General features: G+C 35.8%; 2 protein-coding genes across 3 annotated transcripts in view; one reads left to right on the top strand and one right to left on the bottom strand.

Moving 5' to 3' along the window:
• The window catches only part of LOC134744096 (evolutionarily conserved signaling intermediate in Toll pathway, mitochondrial), a 502,842-nt gene that overhangs the window by 265,562 nt on the left and 210,120 nt on the right, over positions 1-27,160 (bottom strand). The gene's annotated exons all lie outside the window — the stretch shown is intronic.
• The window catches only part of LOC134744082 (brain-specific angiogenesis inhibitor 1-associated protein 2), a 95,503-nt gene that overhangs the window by 49,748 nt on the left and 18,595 nt on the right, over positions 1-27,160 (top strand). For both annotated transcript variants that reach the window (XM_063677754.1, XM_063677753.1), the window contains exon 3: positions 23,080-23,155. In XM_063677754.1, the coding sequence (XP_063533824.1) occupies positions 23,080-23,155 (76 nt within the window). The remainder of the gene's footprint in view (positions 1-23,079; positions 23,156-27,160) is intronic.

Raw genomic sequence — 27,160 nt, 5'->3', positions numbered from 1 at the left:
TGCCCTCTGGTGTTGCAGGTGTCCATGAGTCACGATAATCGCTTACCATGAAGCGATTTATCTGCTCGTTTGCCTCAAACTTTTCAATTATGTAGTTTACAAGTTACTGCATATTTTCTAAGAATCACGTAAGCATTGTAATAACGGTTTCGAAACGTGAAGGCATGGGCATGATTGCATTTATAATAGAATTTCCTTTGTAGGAGGTTTGCATTTTAATATCTCACTTGAGCAAGGTGCATAGCCTGCTTACATTCAAACTTCCTAAGTGTGTCAATTGCATAGCCGTAGGAGTAAGAAATAACTTATGCAGTTGCTAAGTTTTCAATAGTTAACCGGTTAGGGTTAAATATTTCAGTTTAGTTACTAGTTTTACGTTTATCTCAAGTAAGGTGCGTAGGGATAAGATTGAATGGGTTTTTCATGAGGGGTAAGATGAAAAGTCGCTCGTAATGCTTCGGGCATACGGATGATTTTTAGGGTTCCGTACCCAAAGAGTAAAAACGGGACCCTATTACTAAGACTCCGCTGTCCGTCTGTCTGTCACCAGGCTGTATCTCAGCTAGACAGTTGAAATTTTCACAGATGATGTATTGTATTTCTGTTGCCGCTATAACAACCTATACTAAAAAAAGTACGGAACCCTCGGTGCGCGAGTCTTTTTCGAGTTTTTTGTCTTACCCCTCATGAAAAACACATTCAATCTTACCCCACCGCACCTTATTATCAAAATGTGGTTTAAAGGTTACAATAAGCTAAATAATTTCCTACTAGTCAAATCAGCTTCTTTTTTTAGAACTGTCAAAACGATTTTCTAATATGAAATTTATATGAAAACGAGTTTAGTGACGTCACGGTCAAACTGCCTGCTTTTATATTTGAATCCGATTTATTAAATAAAAATTGTTTAAAAATAACTGCTATCTATGTTTTTCTAATAATTATCTGGTGCTTTATTTCGCGCACGGTGTGAAATAATTTATTTTAAGTAGAGGAAACTTCCCCGTTAACAAGACTAACCTAAACCCAGTTAAACTAATCTAAGCAATAAAAACTAATTTATTAGATTCCTACTTTAACTAAACATTTTGTCAATACATTTTGTTAATATAATTACAATTACTCTCTTAAGAGAGTGTATAAGGGAGAGGTAGAAACGAGAGTTTGAAGGGGCAGACCTCGGCGGACTTTCTCTGATCAGATCGGGGAAATCCTGAAGAAAGGCCTGTGGCCCGTATATCAAAAGCTTGTAGCTTGTAATACAAGTGGAAGTCTCTTTCTAACAAAAGCTGTCAAAAAGGGACTTCCACTTGTATTACAAGCTACAAGCTTTTGACAAACGGGCCACAGGTCAAGAGCACCCTAAACCGGTGAGCGTGTATGAGGAATGTTATGAAAGTGAAGGAAGCGAAAGACGTATGTCAGGGTCGTAGCAAGTGGAAATCCGTGGTCTCTGCCTACCCCTCCGGGAAATAGGCGTGATTATATGTATGTATGTATGTATGTATGTATAATTACAATTACTAACTCCATTTAGTCTGCTTTAAATCGCAATTTCATTAATTGCTAATTTAAATAACATACCTGCTGAATTACCTTAGGTAGGTACATTATTTTTTATATAGATTAGATTAGATTTATTTATTTCAGAATAAAAATTACACACACACACACACACACATACATAGATTATTATTATTATTATATATTTTTAATTTAACCTTCATTCCACAAAATAGGTACAAAATAGGTATCTACAGAGTATGCTTCGTCATAAGTAGTTGCTACCAGGGGTCGGAAACCGGTATTTGCTCCATACAAAAATACCGGTATTATTACGTTCTTTTTCGTTCTTTTGTTTATAATTTCATTTTTAATGGGACGTTTTAATAATGCAAAATTGTTTCCTAAATACATGATTCAGTCCTACGTAATGAGCATAAAAAAATTCAAAATATTGGGCTATTTCGGGGTTTAAAAAAAATACCGGTTCCGAGCCCTGGTTGCTACACCTAAAAACAGGTACAGGTACATTGTAAGTAAGTATCCAGTACCTGCCAGCCAGCCGGCCAGTACCTGCGACATAAAGATGTCCTCAAACGCAACCTCGTCGCTTGCGGTATACCGACTGACTGCTGGGAGGACAGTCCATTACAAAGATCGGAATGGCGTATTTGAGCAGCAGCGATTGGAAGACCTAGATGCTAAGCGACATATCCGCAAGACACGACCTAAGCCCTCCTACACGTACACCCGCAACTCGACTGGACAACGCCATTGCGCATCCTGTGACCGCATCTTCAAGACAAAGTTTGGTTTTGCGAGCCACATTAGGGCATTTCATAATCCGGACCAGAATTGTTAATGGGGTCGCCATTGCCGGATGCGGCAAGGAAGAAGATATTATTATGAGTAAGTATATTATGTCTCCCAAAGTCACAAACATTTCGACCTTCGCCAATGTCGTCCATAAACTATTGCGTTCTTAGTCTCTGATTATACATGTGTGTGTGTTTAAATACCAAATAAAATATGCACTTAAATGAAATCTTGCCTCACATCGAGTCTAGATCACACACCATTTGAATATTCAGCCTTGGGTGTCGAAATTAATCGATACTACCATTACCTACCAGGCACGCGAATTTTGAATGCTTTTTTTGCGTTTATCGTCACCATCACACCACAATTAGTAAACTAGTTCTTAATCCTGTGTTATAAGGTTCATGGTGTTGTGAGTGCTTATTGCGGCACCTTGCGTCGGATCGCACGGAATGCGGCTGCGGCTCGATTCGTGACTGCGTTGTGAGATTAGACTGCGTAATGCGCTGTAGCTGTTGGCATTGTCTATGACGAGGCAAAAAAGTTAAGTTCTTTGGAATGCGTATCAATAATGTTTTGTTTATAATGATTTATTTGTTGACAGGTAAACTTCTACTTGTATTTATAGTTTAACTATCTCACTTAATTTTGCTTCGGTTCTAAGTAAACTCTTTTGTTTTTTGGATGAGCAATTTCGTTGGAATTATTTATTTTTTTAAATAAAATACAGAGAATTATTTACAAGATAAATTAAAAACGTTTAAAACCTAAAGTTGCATCGGGCAGACTTAATTTTTTTGTTAATATGCCTCCATTCATAGTTATGACCATAATAGGTAGGGTACAACTACAAATAGCAGCAGAAGTAGGTAACGGGTGTGGTATTCAAAATAGCATACTCTCTCGGCCCGATTAGAACAATGCTTATAAGAAGTTCAATCAATCAATCAATCTTTAGGTAGTATGGCTCCATCGATACTGTCGATGATTTCGCCAACGTCAAAGTGGGATCCACGTTGGATCGAATTAATATTTCAGCCAGTGTACGGTAAATAATAAAATAATGGGCCTCTAGGGCTCTAGCCAGACACGGTTAGAGGTAGAAATACCAAATGCTCTTAGAGCACGACGTTGTTCGGTAGTTATTATTTGTAGTTGACTCGTAAAACCGATAGCTGGATTTTACGAGAAGCACGGGGACTACCGGCCGTTGACTCCAAAATGGTGGTTAAACACGCTTTGAGATTAATTCTCCATTCACTGCACACTACTACATTAGATTACTGTATAATAAAGCTATCGATATTACACTTTAAACAATATTAATGAGCAAAAAACAAAGTAATTAATCACGAGGCTACTATCAAGATGGCGTTCGAACCGGAAGTCCCCTAGAGATATATAAGAAGTTACAGCGATACGATACCAATCTGTCAGTGTCAAAAGTGACGTTTTTTGGTTGAAGAAATGTCACTATTGACATTGACAGATCGGTATCGTACCGCTTCGACTTCTTATAAGCATTATTCGAATCGGACCGTCTATCTTAACAAAAAAGTTGTGTTCAGATTATTTTCAACATCTCACCCTTTTTACTTACTGCTGACGCCATAGGTACTTTATTTACTTAAATACTTTGTAGTCGTTTTTGACAAAGTTAACAGGTGGTATTAGTAGGTACGCCGTAGCCGTACGTCGTTGGCCGTAATCACTTTGAAATCAATCAGCTTATGAACGACAGTAAACTACATTGTAAGTTGTTACAATGCAAAAGATTATAAAATTTACATATTAGTTCACGTAATACCCATTTTCATTTTGCAACATTAGTAAGTTTTGCAAGATTAGTATACGGACGGCCTAGTGTTTGACAGACTAATCCCTGAAGTCGACTACCCGTTTGTCTATTCTATTTATCGAAATGGTGGCAACTATTGGGATAGTGTCCAGCACTAAGACATTTTTTTTTTTTTATATTACGTCGGTGGCAAACAAGCATACGGCCCGCCTGATGCGCTACAGTGAAATGGTTTATGATGTTGTTTGTTAAGTTAGCCTTTGTCGCCTACAAACAGCTAATAAATTAGCCAAATTAATTGCGTTAAATTCTTTAAAACTGTCCATAGCAGATACCACTTAAATGTGAAGTTAATTCCCAATACGACCGCAAATGGAAGCGTACCACAAATACCACAATAAAATCCGTTGCGGCGGATTCGTTATAAACCGCGATGTTGAATGCTATGTACGAGTAATAAGCTCATTAACGGGCTCGACAATTTTATTGAGTAATATCAATATTATATTAATAATTGATGAAACTTAATTTTAAAAATGTGATATTGTATAGCTACATAAAAGATATGACGCGCCGCGCGAAACTTGCGACGGAAGATATCGCCGTCGTTTAGGTTTTTACCTTAAACTCAATTAAGTACTCTGTAAATATACTTTATTTTAAAGGTCGTCAAATCCCTTGACTATATCACTAGCTTTTTATACTAAAATTATACTGCTAGTGTGCTGCAGGGTAACGATATAGGTACAACGAAGTACGAACAACGATAAAACACGAATTTATTGTAATTTTATTGAATTGTTTCATATCATCAGGAACATCATTGAAGGGAGAATAAATAAATGGAAGTAGAGGTAGGGAAAGACCAAGAAAAAGTTATATGAGCTAAGTAAAGGAGCATGTAGGGGCCGTGTCGTACCAGCGGTGTCAGCATGGTTGCATTTTTATCACCTGTCACTATGCCTGTCACTTTCGCACTTACATACTTGTTAGAACGTGACAGGCATGGTGACAGGCGATAAAAATGCTACCGTGCTAAGCCCGCAAGACACTAAAGGGCTGGCTTCGGATCGACCAAGGTGGAGACAACTTCATCACGCTGCACCGACAAGAGCCCACAGCTCTTAAATTGAATGAATTGAATGACTGAAAAATCTCGTATCTCACACCTGCTTCTCAAAGTCGAAAGGCAATAAGTCTGTATACATCCCATACATTTTTATTTTTATTGACAGAACAAGATATGAGTTAATATTGTCTTCGGTTACCGCGATAGTTACTCATGAAATAAAACTATCCACGTATAACGTTGACCACGGACGCTGTAAAGAGTTCGAAACGTCGGGATGCATTATAAATTCAATATACGCGATATAATCCGTTTTCATAGTTTTATTTCAAGATATGAGTTGTTTCAAAGTAGTGCCAATATTTATATTGATTACTTATGCCCGCGACGTTGTCTGCGATGCATGACGATGATGATTGTTACAAATCCTATGTCCTTCTATCTAAATTATCTCCATACGAAATTTCACCAAAATCCGTTCAGTAGCTTAAGCGTGACGATGTGACAGACAGAAGAACTAGGTCCTTTCGCATTTATAATATTAGTAGGGATTCTTCATGACCTTTCTTTCAAATAGTTATGGGGAATTACTTCCTCCCATCCAAGCGCGTTTTTAATTTAAAAACGTTAATGTATCTATTTGTAGTCAACAAATAACATACATAATCTAAATTTAGAAGGCGAATTAAACTATTAATTATGTTGTATTATATATTTTTTTATTTGCTGTGGTTTTAAGTTATTTCTACACATATTAATTTCATAAGTGTCACTAATTAAATAATTTGCTATAAGTACATATGAAAAAGTACATATTTTTAATAAGTAAAGATAACAGTAACATTTAAAAAGCGCCTTCTTGCAAATGCTGTAAAGATTTTAACTTACCTACTTTATTAGCTGCAAGGGTCAACTTCCTCGTTCCTTTGCATATATCAAAGACTAAGGGAAGAAAATTTAATTAAATAAACCTCTGAGCGCTAATTAAAACCATTCTTTGCATTTTTAATTCCGTCCAATAAAATCGAAGTACGCCATGGGCGCAGTTTTAACGCAATCACAGTGTGCAATTTGTTACAGATTCAACAATGCACCTTTAGTTCTTTCACAAGGAAAATAAAAGTCTCAAAGTTCTCTAAATGAAGTTGACTACAAAAGGCGTCCCGTAATTCAAATGAACGCAGCCGGTGCCGACCGCTCTGATTCTCTTTGAAAACTTTAATTTTTTTCAAAGTTTCCGACGCGGCACTTAACAAATACTCCCCACTAAAGAGTTCGAACTTCGGAATTAATGATTTTTACTATTCGCTGTAGCGTACCTTTTTCACAGTTTTGCTTTTACTTTGCGTACTTTTTCTTCATTAACGCTGTTGCCTTTACGGATTTGCAATTAGTGTGATCGTCTCTTTTAAATCTGGGTATGAATTAAACTCACAATCACATTAGACAGCCAATACAAACGGTAGGTAAGGTTGCTAATTAAATTCACCGGCCATATTGCAGGTAACTCGACTGTGAAATGCACGTCTGCCAAAGGAAGAGAACCTGTGAAAATAGATAGTTGTTTACGTAGTGAGCGGAGCTTGGAATAATTAGCAATGCTAACATGTCAATTGCTTTGAGGATACGTCATTATTACAAGGTTGGCGTTTGCCGCGTTTAGGTCAGAGCTCTATACAAGGTGCCTGCGAGGAACCCGTAAGATTTTAACAACGCATTTCTGAAGTCAAAAGTAGGAAAAAATGTTAGGTGTATGAGTTTAGGTCAATTTCGCAAAAAAAAAATTTTGTTCAAATACAAATACATTTATTTCGAATTTAATCGAATTTAAACTGTTGTGAGACATACTAATATTAACATTTTTTTACATTTATTTCATTACTATCAAATAACAATAATCTAATGCATGTATTTTGTTCTTTTTTAGATTTTTTGATCTTTTGTTATGTAAATAGTAAATGTTATTGGTAAAACTATGACTTAAAATAAATTGTCAATTTTGGCAAAACCAAGCTTTTACAAAGTGTTTGTTGTGACTTCTTCTGTCGATAAGGATATTTAGACTAGGCCCCATATTGGCAACATCGCCACCAAAAAGAATGAGTAACAATAAAATAATGTTTTTTTTTTCATTGGCATTAAGTCTGAAATTAGGCGAGTTCCAACAGTTTATACGAGATTTTAGTCTTTTAATCTTTCGGGTTCCTCGTGGGCACGTTGTATAAGTTATTTGTTGTAGAACGTTCCGTATTGCCATATATTGTCTGCATTGTTTCTCGGTTTGCGACAATTAGAGCAAGGCTGAACTTGCCAAGTCGCCTAAATATTATTTGCTCTGTCTAAAATGTTTGTTTGCGGTGTCGGTGACCAAAGTTAGAATTGGCTAACAATATCGGGAGCGACAAACCGACTTGATGGGGACTAATTGTTTCAAATAATTTATTACGAAATTGATATTCAGTTTGAAACTGAAGGCTGGAGAGATATTTCGGTTTAATGTCTAACTATTGAAATAATTAAACAGAGTTAGTAGAGTAGTTAGATTTGTAGTTTTTAATTAGATTTAGTTTTATAACAAAATATTAACCGTTTATTAGACTATTGTCTTGTTGGAAATAAAATATATCATCAAATTAAACAGATACTTCGATATATTGCTAGGTAATCGAATTTAAACTATCGTGAGTCATATTAACTTAACTAACTTAGCGGTTACACTCACGTGTAAGCCTAGGTCTCCCCTAGGACCTGGCTCTCCGAAACATGTCGCGCGAGTGACTAAAAACACGTGAGTGTAACCGCTAAGCTAGTTAAATTGCTAGGTAAGGTGCATTAGGATAATTTTTAAAATTGATAATATGTACTAATCTAGAAGCAATTTCTATTAGAGTAAAATATATGCCATAATAAGCGTTGAAGTAGCGGAAGTATTGCTAAAGTACGAAATACTTCTTGTTTAGTAAATAGTAGCCATTTTTAAAATCACCCCACGTTCGAAGTTATCCCAATTCACCACTTACTCACATTCGTAGGAATTATTATAAGTACAATTACCTCAAGCCCTATTTATATACTAAGTATAAACTAGAAATAAAGTTGATATTTTTTGTCAAAAATTGGACGAGATTCATAAAATGTATTTTATCTCGAAAAGTTGAGTAAGTACATAAGTTTGTTAAGTTACAGCGTACGTGGTTTCCGCCAGTCAGGTAATTTATCCTGGACCGCGATTCAGATTAAAAAAACTTGTTACGGTTTTGATCTTACTTTGATTCATGTTCAAAACCTTATTTGTCTTCCTTTCATTCCAGTTAATCCTTTTTCGTGAAGTGGCAACAAGTGTGAGGCAAGCGTCTGGGAATGTTTATGAAAGATGGAAAATGATCACAGCTTTATGCTATGAAATAACTCACGGCACCTATACCTACTGTACTATTCTTATATAATTATATAACAGAAAAAGTAAGGGCAAATCGCCTAGCGTGATACGGGCATGTGATGCGGAGGGATGAAAGTCATATGACGAGAAAGGTATTAAGAATGAATGTGGAGGGAGGTACAAGGAGAGGAAAACCGAGGAAAAGGTGGATGGACTGTGTGAGAGCTCAACGAGGGAGAGGAGTGTTAGGGTCGGCAACGCGCGTGTGATATCTCCGGTGTTGCGGGCGTCCATAGGCTACGGTAACTGCTTACCATCAGGCGGGCCGTATGCTTGATTGCCACCGACGTGGTATTAAAAAAAATGGACTGTGTGAGAGATGATATGAAACGAACGCAAGTGAATGATGAGATGACGGGTGACAGAGTATTGAAGTATGCTGCGTCGACCCCAAGTGAATGGGACAAGGGCAAGCGAATGATGACTATTCTTGCTATTCCTCCTAATAAGACGCGATCGTATGCAAATTCTTTCACGGTTCGCGCTGTGAAGTTGTGGAACGAGTTGCCCCTGTCGCTCAAACAGTCCCAGTCTGTAGCGTCACTCAAGGCTAATCTGAGGAAGCTTTGGCTTTCCAATCAGCGTGATCTGGTTAAGTACTAACCTTTATTTTTATTTTCTTACACTTACTACTATTCTTATATATTTTTCACAAAAGCTTCACGTTATTAAAGTCAAGTATATACAGATGGAAACCCCTTTTAAGGTAAATATGACCGAGTCAACAGTCTTGCACCGCTATTAAATTGCATTGTAAACACAGTGCCCGTGAAGTGGCGACAAGTGTTCGGAGGCAAACGTCTGGGCATGTTTTATGAAAGATGGGAAATGACCATTGCTTTAATTTCATTTCATTTCATTTATTTCTAACGCTAACGCTTTATTTAATGCTATGTTAACTAAAACGTTCTGTGTAGGTAGTAGTCTTTTTTTGCATTGAATGAATTCATGAATATATTTATTTCAGACACCAGGTATCCATATGTTAATGTTAAGGTACTCCTTAAATAAATCACGGTTTTCCGTTAATACTCGCTAAATACTTGAAAAAAATCGGCCAAGTGCGAGTCGAACTCGAGTTTTAAGGGTTCCGTACATCACACAATAACAACACCACGTTTCACGTAAACGATTGCGGCTGTCCCTAAAACAGCCTAACCGCATTTTTGTTCTTAAGTCCGACTCAAGCTGGAGTGTATATTTCTAATAGGTTTTCCTGACATCTTTAGGTAAAGAACTATTTTGTGTATTTTTTCAAATTTTTTGGCCCAGTACTTTCGGAGATAAAGGGATAGTCATTTTTTGCATATTTTATTGAATAACTTCTAAACTGTTTATCTTAAAATTATAAATAAATAAATAAATAATTTGATATTTTCACAAAAAGCCCTTTCATTTGATATATGACACGACACGATACGATATAGGTACCTAGTTTCATAACTTTGTTTTTTAATTACCTCATTTCAAATTTTCAAATGTATTTGTAGATGTTACTTATTATGTCCATCTTTGGGTCACATATGTGTGCCAAATTTCAACTTCATTGGTCCAATAGTTTCGGAGCAAAGAGGCTGTGACAGACGGACAGACGCACGAGTCAAAATTCAAAAGGAAAAAACGGAAGCATAATATAAGGGTTCCGTTTTTTTCCTTTTGAGGTACGGAACCCTAAAAATACACAGAAACTTTAGTGTATGAAACAAAAATCGTTAGTGATTGAAACAATTAATACGCCTTAAATATTTTTTCCGGTTTATATAGACTCACTTGTTTCTAAACAAGTGAGTCTAAACCGTAAAAAATATTAAATGTTAGTACACTACACTGCCCATACACCCATATACCCATATGCCCATTCTATTTTATATTTTATCCGTAGCGCCGTAATACAATTTCAAAATATACTTAAATTGTCTAGTATTTGTTGGTGTTGGCTCGTAGCCATAAAATTGAATATCCTCCCAAATAATATCTACTAGGGGACCTATTTAGAGTCGTAAAATAAGATACCTACCAATTTGATTTTAATATTAGTGCGTTACTGCGACAAATACGATGCGATGGGCTAACTTCGAAATTTGGGTAATTATAAATGGCTAATATCTACTAAACCCTTTACACTTTAGCTACTGCACTGCTTATCCAGGCATCTTGCTTACTACTGCTACAGTAGAAGGTGCTTGTATATTGATTTAAACTAAGGGACGTAATCGCGTAAAACTTACGTTTATTTATGGCCTGACGTTTCGAACATGACGTTACGTTCGTGGTCACAGGCAGACTGGCGAGGAATTGTATTAAGGCGGTTCCCTGAGCCAGAAGACGAAAAATCTCCTTATATGATCATGTTTTTCTAAGAGGCGTTGATATTTGTAGACGTGGAAAAAATATATGTAGTTCTTGACTATATTATCTTTAACAACATAGCTTCCGATACACGAATTATGACACTTCGCTCGATACAATTAATTCCCAAAGTAACCTCTAACTCGGACTTTTAATCCTACTTTACTCGGTTATTTATTATGTGATACTATAAACAAAAAAATATAAAAAAACAATCTCAACTTATATAGTAATTTCATAGCTTTCAAATTACGATATTGTAAGGTAACGTATTTAAAATAAATAAAAATCGACAAAATTCGATCAAAATTGACACTTGGCGTGTATGATCTTTCCCGTTCTTTCTTGCGAAATGTGACAGTGACAGCGGCAAACCGATGGAACGGCCTTAACATCTTCTTGTTGCGCGGGTTTTGCGAACTACCCGCACTTGATCTTGATTATTCACTGGTACGCTAGGTCACTTTGCCTACACACAACACTCGCGACATCTGAAACGTCAGGCCATAAATAAACGTAAATTTTACGCGATTAAGTCCCGTATTAGTTTTAAAATTAGAAGTGTTTATAGTTTGGTAGATATCAATAATTTTGAAAATTTACTCCGCGTTCGAATTTACCCCAATACAAGGTATACAAGGTGTTATTACTATCATTATTTGCCTGTAAGTAGATACAAGTTTTTTCAATGATATTGGGTAACACTAAGCTATGCAACCTTATTGAATAGCAAGGTCACAGTTCTGTTATGTATGATTTTCTTTTCAAATATAGACATTGATTAAGTGCGGCATTGATTTATTATGACCAATATAAATAAATCATATGCTTGGCCAGCCGTATGCCGGAGAAGCCAGTGCTGTTAAACTGATGTAACTTAACGGACAGTCACTTACTATACAGTTGAAACTCCTAAACATGTCAATTTATATGCTGTTTATTACTGGCGGTGTATTAACTGGAAGTAAAGGCTTCTTAACTGTCAAAACTGTCCCCTTTACCGCTCTTTTTCTAATAAACTGTACATAATCCTGTGTTGTCTGTGAAGTCCATAACAATAAATGTTTTTGTTCTAGGTTCTAAACATAATTCCCTTTATCAAATCAAAATTAATTATTCACCGAACATTATCTTCGTGCGTTGTACGTCATAAAACGTCGTCATTGGCAAAATCCCCCCTGCCAAAAGGGGGAAAGCCATTAAAAAAAACCTGGAAGTAAGTTGCTAAACTTTTTAACCCTTAAATAAATATGAAGTAGGTATTTAACCCATTTCTATGTTAAAAACCTCACATTACAGCCATTCACGTTATAAAGTCGCTCAAAAATACTACACTTAAGGTTTTTACTGCGGCATTATTGTCAATTTTAACGTTTGCGCTTGTACCTATATATTAAGAAAGTTTTAGTTAAATTATTGTAGTTCTAATTTTTATCGTAATTTTATAAGGGACGGTTTAAGTACGAAAAATATTTCTAAAATTTCTTTGTTAAGGTTATCTTTGGCCCAACCTGTAGATATATTATTTCCAGTCCGATGCACTGTTAAAATCAAATTGCTATCATAATTTTCATCTCTAAATTCGCTCCGAGCTGGTTATTATCATGTAGCCACAGAAGCCACTTAATTACATTTCATAACTAACTCATATATTTGTATTAACGATGTAACGCAACATATAATTACATTGGAATCTAGGCATAACGCTTATAAATCAAATTGTTTGAACATAAATAAATAAAACAACCAACATGGATTATAATTTGTATAATGAAACAATATACCGTTGTATTAATTTGCAGTTAAAGGTATTTTAAATTAATCTATGTTTACTGGTTAATTCATTAACTTAATGAGCAAACCCCGTCATTAATGTTGCAAATCATCGCAAATCGGGGTTGGCAAAAAAATTCTACTGCAGGGAACCCAGACTTCACCGATGGTGCTTAACTTCGCCCAAGTGAAACATTCAAAATTAATTTAATGACCACGTAAAAGATATCCATTGAATTCACAATAAAAATTACCTAAATTCGCCACCCGTCCCGAACTTCGCCTTATTATTATTATTATTTTATTAAAAAATATGTTTTCTAAAACTTAGGTATTCCAAATCTTTGATAACGAGGTTTGTTAATGACTAACTTTATTATAACACTAACGCTTTATTATATCAGTACCTTTAGTAATTATAAACTCAACAAACTGTAATAATATAATTATTAAACTATAGACAATCATTTGTGTCGTTTTCAATCAAAAGATACCACATTGTCATTCGCCATAAGGACCCTCTGACAGGTGATTCGTATAAAGATACAATCTAATTTCGTCCTTATGGTAAGCGATAATGTGGTACCTTTTGATTGAAAACGTCACATCTTTTTTTCCGCTACAGACTAACTAACTATAGACAAATGTTTTCGACTATGTTCTAATCTAGCTAGTTAAAATATTGACCCTATTTACTAGTCAATCCTGATTCAAAGATTGTAAAAAGTACACTGCTGTCAACCACCTATATAATTACTTATACTCTGTATCTTTAGGTATTTAAATAAAAGTAAACAAACAAACTGTGTATTTTCGGGTAGTTATAACATTTATTGGTTAACCATCCAAATACAAAACCCCATGGATCTGTCACTGAACGACCTGATATTAACCTACATTAAATAAAACTATGAAAACGGATTATATCGCGTATATTGAATTTATAATTCATCCCGACGTTTCGAACTCTTTACAGCGTTCGTGGTCAACGGGTGGGTTCAGTCACCCGTTGACCACGAACGCTGTAAAGAGTTCGAAACGTCGGGATGAATTATAAATTCAATATACGCGATATAATCCGTTTTCATAGTTTTATTTCATGAGTAACTATCGCGGTAACCGTTAACCTACATTATTTGATCATGTAATGTTTTCAACTACCCTCAACTGGTTAAAGGAGCCATTTGAAGGTAGATTTTGTTTACTTTTATTTAAATACCTAAAGATACAGAGTATCATTAGGGAATATAATTGGATAATATATCAGCCAAGATGCAACACGGCTATATACAAAAATAACGCGTATAATATGTGTATCCTACTATACAACTGTATGCCTGTCAATTTAAGAAGTCTAAACACAACTGAATTAAGGAAGAAAATGACAAGCTTTCTATTAGAACATTGTTTTTATAGTGTCAAGGAGTATATTGAGCACAATAATGCGAATAATTAATATTACATACTTATAATAATCAAATTCAATATAATTTTTATGTAACGTAGTTATAATTTATATTCAACCAATGTGATGTATTGTATTGATACTAGTCCAAGTGAAATATATTAATCGTAATTGTTATTGTAATTGTTATTGCATGCATTAAAATTAAATTTAATAATATAATTATTTTCAGTCTAACATATGTGCTAGACTGATAATTATTTGTTAAGTAGGTACTATAAAATTTACGCATCGTTTAATCACGATAGAATACTGTTCAATATACTACAATAACATCCTGTAACTAAAATTAAGTATTCTTGCAAATAAATGATATTGATTGATTGATTGATTGATTGAATATTTCCTTTGTCTAATGCTACCCCACTTGGTACGGTAATGAAGTAAGCTCAACATTATTATTATCGCAATAATAAATTCTAAATTTTGACGTCCCCTTAAAATCGTTAACGATTTCAATAAGCGTCAGTCAGTCATCATTCATTCAAGGGGTGTCGTTCATAACAAACACTCCTGTCTTCCTTTAAATAACTTATCCATCCCCATGTTTTGCTCGTTCGATGCAGATCTCCGACTCACCACTCCCAAGAGCGGGCGGAAAGCAATTTTTCACAAGATTCAGACGTACAGTCACCTTCAGTAGGAGTGTAAATTTCATTCGATGGTGTGACATGTCTTACGCGTTTGCGTTAAGTGACAGAATAAATAATAGTATTATCATACAGAACGGCCACGCACCGCCCCGCCCCTACTCGAATTACCTCGCCTCGCGAATGAAATCTGGCGGACTTCTGGCGTACTCTCAGTACTATTTTTAAGCAACTTACACTATGACGCATGACGCGTGTACAGACGTGCCGTTCACACATAGAAACGCAAGTGATTTTTGATGTATAGCGTGTCCGCCATGTGGTTAAGTGTCATTATGTATGGGAGTTTGAGTTTCCAAAACGTCCAGCTTGACGCGCTGTTCAAAATCCCATACACAAAATAGACATAATACAAACGCGAACGCACATCATGCTATCGAATTAAATGTACACTAGGGGTTATGAAGGATCAGACTATGCGTCAAAAGTATCATTCTTTTATAGCTTACTAGCGACCTGTCCCGAATTCGCACGAGTTATACAAAACCTTTACGATTAATACGCTGAAACCTTCCTCAAGAACTATTGATAGGTGAAAACCGCATCAATATCCGTTTTAAAGATCTAAGCATACATAGGGACAGACAGCTTTCCGCTGTCTGAAAGCAACTTTGCCAGCAGTTTTTGAAAAATCGTACCGCTTTTTCAAACTTAATTAGCAATCTTGTGGCCTCTGTACTAACTTCATCGGCTGGAAACCTGATTAACTTTCGCTTCATAGGTAAAAATCGTGACATCAAAGGCTAAAAATATAGAGATGCTACAAAAATGATCAATTTTATTGTTGATCGAAGTCATCGATTACTTATTTTTGTTTAAACTTACTAAAAATAACAATTCTAAAACATGGTATCCGCGATCCCGGGTACTCACAGCCTTCTTGCTCATGCTTACGCTCAGTGAGAGTGAGGGAAGAACCCGGCCGCGTAGCCAACATGCCAATCGCTAAATGCAACTGTCACTGTCGCACTAATACGGAAGAGTGAGAGACAAGGCTAGGCCGGCTGAACCCACGGACTCCACACTGTAGAAAATCTCTTATTTAGAAAATTATTCCTATGTATGTCATAGTAAATTTTGTAAACACAGTCAATTCACTGCCATCTATCGACACACTTTAAAAGTAAAAATGAAGATTTATAAAAATACGATAAAATGTATTTAAATATGGATAAATGTTTTTTTATTTGCATTAATTATTTTTATTATTTTGACCCTTGTTCTGTCACTGATATGTGTTCAAATTGTTAAATAACAAACGAAACCGTCAACGCCCTCTCTATGAGAGTAGGCCAAAGGTAATAGCGACATCTTATTTTATTTTATTTTACATCTGATCGAGAATCAAATTTTCGTGATTTTCGAGGCACGTTTTTTCCTTAGACTGTATCCATCTATTACGGAGTTATATCTATTTATTGCATCCGCTACTTACTATTGACTCTGACTGTACGTTTTAAAATAGCTAACGCCCTGTGTCGTGGCCTCGCTTATTGCTCGCGTCGGCGACGTAAATCTTGAGGGTCCGTGTATAGCTTGTCAGGGCCAGGGGTGAAAAATAGATGCGCACTTACAAAAATTCAGCAGCGCGGAGGGTCCGCGATATTGGAAAAAGGAATTAATGGTGCATCCGCGCTCTTTGATTGCGTTATGTTTATTATTATTCACAACGACGGGACTTAATCGCGTAACATAAGTTTTAAATTTACCTCCGATTAAGATTACGGCCATTAAGTCCCGTCGTTTTGAATAATAATGAGTATAAATAGTGAAAGTTTAAATTAAATCAGTGTGTTTCGTTATGTTTATTTAGGGGTTTGTAAAGATCATAATTGAGCTACTTAATTTTTTTTGTCGATTTGATTCTATTCAGATTTTGATAAAATTTAATAGGTTTGAAGAGCTTCATTCTGGTCGAAATAAACACGAAATCCCAATTTGGGACAATAAAAATGTAGGTTTCCGTTGAGCTAACTAATTCCATACGTGTTTTGTTTTGTGTCTAAAATGGTTTTATTGTATGTATCTTAGTACGAGTATATAGTTGTAGTTTTCGCTCTTTAATATGTATTTCATGATGTGCTTTGGATGGCATTCCCAACCAAAACCTCTTCCGTAAATAATTATTTCATGTAACAAATGTTATCTGTGTGCCTAATAAATAAAATAAAAATGAAATAAAATACGTTTTCGTAACTCAGTGGTAGATTTTGTTGGACTTACGGTCAAATTGGCGCTTATATTTTCAGAATAGGGAAATTCATTTGTATCCACCAAACATTAATACCAAATCTGAAAAAAAAATACTGGACAAGTGCGAGTCGGACCCGCCCACCGAGGGTTCCGTACTTTTTAATATTTGTGGTTATAGCGGCAAGAGAAATACATCATCTGTGAAAATTTCACCTGCTAGACGGTTGAAATGAGATCACGATTCATAAGATACAGCCTGGTGACAGGCAGACGGACAGACGGACAGTGGAGTCTTAGTAATAGAGTCCCGTTTTTACCCTTTGGGTACGAAACCCTAAAAATCGATAATTACCTCAAGTTCAAAGCCAAACAACAAAATTGATTTTCTTTAATTATTTGTTGCAATTCGTGAGTTTTGGTTGTTATCGCATGTGATATGACAGAATCGCATTTGAGATAATCATCAGTTGATTTGACATGGACGCGAAATTTTACAATTTAAGATGTCGTATTCGGCCCTTCATTTCTTTGCATTTTATTTTAGGATTAAGTATCTTCTAGCTAGCCAGAAGACCATAAAAAGGCTTTTCGTACATTGTAATTTGAATCTTTATTTTGGCAAATCTAAATTGCATTTGTCTCGGTAAGTTTTGATAGTAACTATATATATATATACAAAGGCAAAGTCAAACCCCATTAAAAGCAAATTGGCAATCAACTTGAATGTCTTAAAGCTCGACACAACCCCAATAGTTTCCGCCTTCGATCTTAATTACTAACAATATACTTAGGTGATAAATACCGTCAACTACTGGGGCCCATTTACGAACGGTATTAGTCTAATAATATTATTAGTGTGTTGCCATGGTATAATAATCTATCGGTCTAATACCATTCGAGAAACGGGCTCCTGGAATCTAAGTATTAGTTGGTTAACCTCGTAAGACCCAGGGATTTTTACGCTTTTGAATTTGGAACTTTCTTTTTTTTCTGAGTTCCAAACAAGAATTTAATTTGCACCAAACTCGCAGCATTTTATTGTATAGGTAATTTATAATATGGAAATGAACTTAGTTCACTGCTAATTGACTTTAATCAGTCTGTTATTTGTGGTTGGAGACTAGCCTTTAGTTGGTTAAATCGGTTAAATGTGTTTAAAACAATATTAACACAACATAGACAATAATAAACTAATTTATTTTTACTACGATTACAACCTCAGAGACAAGGTTTGTCTACGCAGTGAATGATTCAAACAATTCGTAATGTAATAGGTACAGGCTTTATCCCATCCTCTTTATTTGGGAGGCACGTAGCAAACGACATTTGGTACCAAATTGCCTCAGGCAGGCTCGTGCCGGCTCTAAGCCACCCTTTCTCGCCAACGGCTCGGCCAAGACAACGCGCGGCGGCGGCAGCGGCGAACGGCGGCTATAGGTTGGAGCGATATACAGCGGTCCGGCCGGTCGTTCCCACCTACGGCACAGAATAAATAATAGTACGAGTACTAGATACAGAAGATTCACTCTCTAAAAAAACGCGTCTATTACGACAAATATGACCGCTAGATGGGGCAAGCGCGACCAGGCGTCCGTTCTGTAGCGGTGCGCGGCAACTACTATGGCTAGACACCAAAATGGTGTGGGCCGCATGTACTTGTAGCGACGCGACGAAATCGCGGAGTGAGCCACGCCTGCCTACGGCCACCGCTCGCCGCTGCCGCCGCCGCGCGAAGTCGTGACCGGCCCGTAAGCCACCCTTTCTCGCCTTAATGTGCTACGCACACGTACGACATCTTTTTATATCAACTGGAATACAATCTAGTATTGAAATTCATAATATTAATATCATTTGAAATTGGTACACAGGTTAGCTTTTACGATTTCGACGCGTGACTTGGAAGAAACGTCATTATTTTGTTGATTTTTTCCGATATAGCCTTTTTTTATTTTAGTGCCAATATTATCTTAGGGGATTTCGAGAGATTTGCCCACTATACTTAGGAGATGACTTGAACAATTGCTTAAAAAAGAACTATAATGAAAGTATTCCTATTTTGCATGTTTCATGTACACTACTAAAAGGCATCGTTAAGTTGGAGTGCTGTTATTTTAATTTTGGCACTTTTTTAAATAAAATGTTTCTTGTGTCCCTACTGGTCAAGTCTTCTGGTTGCTCCTAACCCCTTCCTAGTTGCCATTGCCATAAACGTAAGTAATGTAGTAATAACTAAACCTAACCTAAAAATACCTACCTACATGTTACTAATTTCTAAGAGAGAACTCTACAGAAGCAGGATAGATAGATAGATAGATAGAATACTCTTTATTACATATCTCAGTAATCTCAGTATACGTTGCAGTAAGTATGATATTACTCGTACCTTTACTAAAATCAAGACACTTTATGCGGTAAAAATTTGAAGTAGGTACAGTGGTAAGTATTAGTCACGCTATAATTGAGATTATTTTAATATTTTACCTTATAAAGCACTCGATAATTTCTGTCATGCGTATTACTGCTAAGATTTTTCTCATTCAAAAAAACTATAGACGCAGTACCATTTTACAAAAAAACAAACAATACGCTGGTGTTTATGTACCTAATACCATCCTTATAATATTCCCAATATTCCCATTTTAACACGAACGTCGCGTCTAACATATCTAGAAACGCGGCTTGGCTCGTTTCGAAAACACATTAACACGTACTGGGGCCCCCACGTGGCACAGACCACTGGATATTAGGGTAAAAGGGAATGCATTGGCTTTTTGTAAGGCGCGTATATTGGGCCATTTGCCTCGCTTTTCCGTATCTACGCACATTAACGTTAAAGCTTGCTCCGATAAAGTGTTGGGTACAAATAACTATACCTACTATTCCGTAAAATCTTAATAGAGTATTATTAGAATAAAGTAGGTAAGTGTAGTCACATAGTGTTCCACAGATTTTCTATCTTTAGGCCAGCAGGGTTACACTTGTAAGTTTTACTTAAGTAAGTAGGGACAAAGCTATTTACTAGAATGAGATAACGATATTCATATCTCATTCTGTAGTATAGCTGTGTCCCTACTTACGTAAGTAAAACTTACAAGTGTAATCCTGGCCTTAAGTACACACAGCTGCAAAAGCGCATACCTACTCTATGCATTAATTCCATTAAAAAGTGCGTTTGCAGATTTGCAGCTCGCTGTACCGTTTACATATTTAAAAACCGGACAAGTGCGAGTCGAACTCGCCCATCGAGGGTTCCGTACTTTTTAGTACCTATTCATTGTTGTTATAGCGGCAACAGAAATACATCATCTGTGAAAATTTCAACTGTCTAAGCTATCACGGTTGATGAGATACAGCCTGGTGACAGACAGTTTTTACTCTTTGGGTACGACGGAACTCTAAAAATACGCTGTTTTAAAGAGATTTACATCAAGATATCCACTTTTAACTACCAAATCCTTTTAACCCAAAGTAGGACATCATAAAGGCTTTAAACTTGATCCAGAGGCCGTGAGTTCAAGTCTCACCCAAGGCAGTATTTTTTCCACTTTTAAATTTATGTGTAAAAACTGATTATGAGCCTTGCAGCTTAAAATAAATGAATTTTTTTTTTTTAAACCTTATAATCTCTACGGCTAAATTAAGCGTATCAAGCGTATCAAGATCAAGAATTTTGTGTTCGACTGATTATTATGCTACCGTTTATGTTACCTTATAAAAAATACGCCTCTTAGAGATTTACGACATCAATCATCATGTACATACATAAAATCGACTACCAAACCCTTTTAACGCGGTTAAAGCTAAAAAGGCTTAGAAAGATATGTCTACACGTCTACAGATGTAGTTAGCATTTCAAAATGTTTTTACATAATGTAATAATTTTTTATAATTTTGTTTCCAACAGATTGTGTATCTAAAAAAATATGACGCTTTTAAGAGATTTACGTCATGAAATAAAACTATGAACACGGATTACATCGCGTATATTGAATTTATAATACATCCCGACGTTTCGAACCATTTACAGCGTTCGTGGTCAACGGGTGACTGAAGAAAAGCTACAATGTGCAAAAATACACAACATACAAAAATAATGAACCATAATAAACTATAAACTTTAAGGCTGGTTGTACATGCTAAATCGGTTCATAAGGCTAGTTATACAATACAACTATTTTCAAGTAAAGATATACGCGTTAAAGCTGGCTCTAACCCGAGAAGATTTAATTCCCTCCTAAATTGTAGTTTTAGTTCATTACATGAGTAACTATCGCGGTAACTGAAGACAATATTATGATATATACGTCATCATTTAACCGCTACCAAATTCTTTCTAGAAGTAGTACAGGGTTAAAGCTGAAAAGGCTTAGAAAGATCTCTACATCTGTATTTAGCGTTTCAAGATGTTTTTAAGTAATATTTGCGGAATGCAAGCCCGGCCCGACAGGTAGCCGCACCTCGCCGCAGCATCCTTGAGAGGCCACATTCCGACTGTTTACGGTGTAGACCTCATTTCAACTGCAATTGCAAATGAATGAGTCGGTGTACTGCGTAGGCTTGATTAAAATACCTATTAACGGTGGTTTCTATTAGGTGTGGTGTTTGTTAAAGGTAAAGGCAAAATTTCTTGTCTTTCTTATGCTAATTATATATAATTGTGTTTTTTTTATCCGACTATTATTATTATTTTACCAACTACATTTCTCGAATGGTGTTAGAATAATATTATTAGTCCACAAACTGTCAGATCGTATAGGTTACCATGGCAACACACTAATAATATTAGTCTAATACCGTATAAAATTATTTTAAACCGGGTCACTCACGTATTATTAAGTCGAATAGCTCTAATACGTGAGTGACCCGGTTTAAAATAATTTTATATGTTTGAGTCTCACGGGAGTTTTATAGACTAATACCGTTCGAGAAATGGGCCCCTGATGTGCCGTCGAAAACATTCCAAAATTACGAAATATCCCCATTCAAACATTTCGGAAACTTCTCATAATGTGTGAAAATCAAAAGTTTCCGTCTCCAAAGTGAAAGTTTCCTTAATTGCCAATGACTTTTGTGAAATTTCCGTTATTTTTTCAACTTTCTGCAACTACACTCGATTAACAATCTGTAATTTTTATTTTGGTATATTTGTGCTAATGAGACGATTTCAATTACATACTCATCAATCGTTGTATTCAAAAATCCTTTTTTTTTTATGAAATAGGAGGCAAACGAGCAGACGGATCACCTGATGGAAAGCGATTACCGCCGCCCATGGACACCCGCAACACCAGAGGGGTTGTAAGTGCGTTGCCGGCCTTTAAGATGGGAATACACTCTTTTCTTGAAGGTTTGAAGGTCATATCGGTCCGGAAATACCGCAGACGACAGTTCATTCCACAGTTTAGCTGTGCGAGGCAGGAAGTTTCTAGAGAAACGCACAGTTGAGGACTGCCAACCATCTAAGTGGTGAGGATGGTAATGTTATCGCGTAGGGCGATGGCGAAAAGAAGCTGCAGGGATTAATCCGAACAATTCCTCGGAGCACTCCCCGTGCCGACCCGATCCTAATTAACATGAACTAAAAAAAGTATCTACTGTGAAACTGTCCAAATGCTGATAAAAATAACAGTGCTATATACTAATTCAAGGTTTTTGATTACGATGATTAGTACTTAGTGCTGTTTTAGATAATAACGGTTTAGTCCCATTTTATTCTTGATATATTTGACAGCTGGAGAAATTTAAATTGCACAATTACACGGCAAACAAGTATGATTTAATGAAAAAAGGTACAATAAAGAAAACATTTTGGTAATTAAAACTTCTCAACAACTCCTCTATTTCCTTACAAAAAAAAAACCTTTGCAAACCATTACAGCGTTGAACAATTTGTCTAATTTGCAAATAATATGTCGTAACTCGGTTACACAAGATGGCCGACTTCATTGAATTGTTCGCTCCACTAACAATGAATTGACTGATTGGTTTCACTCGCTTACAAAACTTTTTCTTTTGTTCCAGAACATTTTGGACAAGTTCAATCCTGGGGCTCGGCAGATGATAACGGCTGGGAAGGCTTATTTAAAAGCTTTACATGGTAAGTTCTTTTGTGTTTCTTAAGTTCTTCACCTTAATCCATTGCAATAAGGTGGAAAAATGTACACATATTTATGAACTCGACTGTACCAGAGTATCACTACATAGTATAAAACAAAGTCGCTTCGTGCTGTCTGGATGGATGTCTGTCCCTATGTATGCTTAGATCTTTAAAACTACGCAACGGATTTTGATGCGGTTTTTTTTAATAAATAGAGTGATTCAAGAGGAAGGTTTATATGTATACGTGCGAAGCCAGGGCGGGTCGCTAATAGTAAATAAAGAATTGAGGCTGACATCCCCCATACAACGCCGCGATAATCGAGTATTTTGACATTTCCGGCAACAATGCAGTCGGCAGTAAAGTCGCGCTGCAATACTGTTGCACTAATGCTGGTGCAGTCTGAATCCGAACGGTACTTTATCTTGGCTTGAAAAAACACCTTTTGTACCCTACTAAAATAGGTTTGTGTCAGTTAGCAATATAGCATCAGCGCGTGACGATAACTAGGCAGAAGATCGCGTTAAGATTAGGATTGTAATGCCATAGATTAAGAGCGCAATATTAAGATAGCACATTGCATAATATGTCAAGACTAGTTATTACGGAATAAATTAGTCCAAGCTTTCCTTTTTATTAACCAAGCCGCTGCCTCTAAAAGGTTCAAGAGCAATTCCTTTTTAAACTGACACACAGTATTTATCATGAATATTTCTAGGAAGCCTCAATTGCTGACTATTGTTGAATATCTTACTAGTCCTGGCGGTTCACCCCAAATTCAGTAAAATGCCGCAAATGGTGTTAAAGCTATGAAAATCGGCACGATTGATCTTTAGTCCTTATGAATCAATTTGACTCGAAGCACCAAAGAAAGGAGAGGAGTTATGACATCTGTTTTTTGTATGGAAAAAAATAATTTGTGTTCAGAAACCTATCGCGTGTGGTATTAAATGAAAGGACATTCTGAGCCGGTTCTAAAAATATATCATATCGTTACATTTTATGCACGTGTTTTAAATTAAAATAAAAATAATTTTCAAAACATACCAAGTTTGGGATCCTTCAGATACGATATGTCGGATTTTTTTTTGTAGGTTTCTGAACAAAAATTATTTTTTTCCATACAAAAGAAGATGACGTCATAACTCCTCTCCTGTTTTTTTTTTTTGTGCCATGGATCAAATTGATTTATATGGACTAAACATCAATCATGCCGATTTTTATACCTTTATGAGGCCGTAGTCGATTTTGGAGCAAAAATGTAAAATTGATAGATTTAGTCGTTGAAGTTATACACGTTTTGTTACGTAATATCTAAATAACAAGTATTGATTTCTATTAGCACGTCGTCTCATCTTGCCTTTTAATAATGAGGTCGCGAACGTGCGTCACCGGTAATGTATGAAGAGAAGGGGCAGTTTTTAAAAATTCATCAAAAAATCATGGTGGTAAATTATACAAATTAATGTATAAGAATAGTTTCAGCAAATGTTGTAGATTGTTTAAGTATCAAAATTACGTTGAAATTAAGTCGATTTTCAGAGAAATTGTCACTTGTTTTGAAGTAATTTCTGGAGAAAATTGATTCCGTCTAACTTTCATTTACACTACTTCAAAGTCATAATAATAAAAATGTAGTCTGATAAACGTCAAGTATAGGATATGTGTAATACAAAATTACCATGTTTAGCAGTCCAAACTTTACGAAATTTACAAATAAGAGCGACAAAATCAGTGCTTTACGCGCGTTTACCTAAACGTCCATCAGAAAAGCAAACATAACTAATTTAGTTAGTCTGTTTTCAAAAAATTGATCTGATAAAAGGTAAGATAAGAAGACGTGTTAATAGAAACCAGTACTTGTTATTTTAATTAGGTAACAAAAGGTGTACAATTTCACGGACTAAATCTATCAATTTTACTTTTTTGCGACTAAAATCGACACCGGCCTCTTAACACCATTTGCAGCGTTTTTTAGCGAAGTTAAGTAGCATTCCGATCTTTCGTCGCTCGGCATTTAAAAACAATGAAGTCATAATCGAGTCATCCTCATCCTAAGTCACCTATCTGATGTTAGATGCTCGAAAGAGTTTTTACCATCTGTTCGTTAATGATAGATAAGTGACGGTTAACCGCAATATTCTACGGTCTATTAGTAAACCTTATGTAGTTAAAATAAGGTTTACTTTAGGTCAGTAAAATGTGTAGACAGCGTTATTAAGTCGCAAAAACACGTTCCCACATAATAATATGTTGTGCATGCACGAGTCCGTCACCGCCCAAGGACATTCCATAATAATACACTTAGAAGCAATGAAAATGAATCGTTTGAAAACTTCCTATAAAATGACCCATTTTCATTGGCCTATATCTGACAAACATTACAATTTTTGTACATACCTTTCTAAGGTTAAAAAGATAACAAAACATCTCAATTTTCAACCAAATTTTTTTAGTGGGAAAAATAGTTAAACCTCTATGTGTGTCTGTATATTGTTGTTATTATTTAATTTAGAATATTTTGATGTATGTTACAACTGTTGAATAATTTAAATCATTTATTCACACAAAACAATAAAAATGAGCACACTACATTAAAAATAAAATACAGCATTTGAGAAAATCTTAAAAAATAATATAGTTACATGCAAAAAAAAATCCGCAACGCAGGCTTCGTCAGGTGGCTACAAATGAAAACAATTGATGATAAAAAATTGATGTAATAATTAATACATATTTAGATTGTGTTGTATCATCACCCCACAAGCTTATTAGTTTCCTGCTAAAAAAATAAAAGCCTGTATAGATACTTATACTTAACTTTTTCTTTCGCTTAGGAACTTATGCTTCTAACTGCACTTAACTATAAAAGGCAGTTACATTTACCCGTACGCAGAGTACTCACTTTATCTTCAATTAATTACATAAACTATTACCCAAGGCTATCTATTTCCGTGATTCCGCTAAGATTATAAAAGCCATACCCCTGCGATAGCTGTACAGGCTTAACCACCGTTACTAGTTTTATTATACGCAATTTCTAAACATTTACGCAGTATCTTGGACATTAAAGGTTCATTGACCCTGTTTTTATCGTTTTCGAATCGGTATTAGCATCAGAAATTCTCGAAGGGTGTACCGTTCACGATCTAGAAGCGAACGAACATACACAATAATGTTAATTTGATCTCATCTTGTTATTCGCATGTCTCGCTCGTACTTATGTACCTGTACATTGACGAGCGAGAAACGGTGCGAGTTATCATGTCAATATCAGATTGTATGATTCGAATGCCACTCCCATTCAAGAAATATGCGGTCATCATTTATTTTGGGGTTAAATAAATTAAGGAGCGAGATTTAACTACTCTTGACTTTAGGTGAATAAACTTTAGTTTGTTTATTTAAAACCAGTTTTCTTGTGTGTGACTATGAAAACATTTTTATTTACCCTAAGGCTATAATCAGGTATAGGTAATACCTATTAGGTAGGTGTCGGTACCTACCGAGAAAAAAAATAAGTATAGTTAACGCTATCTCTACTGAGCTCGTTCACTTACGAACTAACAATGGCATTCTGTTAAACAAAAGCCATTATTTCTTTTGTGTGAGCGCGTGGCCTTTTTGTGCCTGATGCTCACACACAATGGCCACGTGCTCAGGCACAAAGGCCACGCGCTCACAGAAAAGAAATAATGGCTTTTGTTTAACAGAATGCCATTGTTAGTACAGGTAAGTGAACGAGCTCAGTAGAGATAGCGTTAACTATACCTATGTAGGTAGGTATTTCGCTGATGGCGACCTGTCGTTGATGTCAATAATGTCAATAAATTCTTGCATACTTATAATGTAATTGTTGTATCAATGTAATTCGAAATAATAGTTTTTTTCCATTTATCTCAGTTTGACATCACGGTGACAAATCAGGTGAATATAACCTCCTCAACGTCGTCGAGCCATTTTTGAGCTTCATAGTTATTCTAAATCTTTGACTAAATAAAGTCA

This window comes from Cydia strobilella, chromosome 9, assembly GCF_947568885.1.
Source record: "Cydia strobilella chromosome 9, ilCydStro3.1, whole genome shotgun sequence".
NCBI lineage: Eukaryota > Metazoa > Arthropoda > Insecta > Lepidoptera > Tortricidae > Cydia > Cydia strobilella.
The sequence above is the reverse complement of the archived record's forward strand: the minus strand, read 5'-3'. Positions and strand labels throughout refer to the sequence as shown.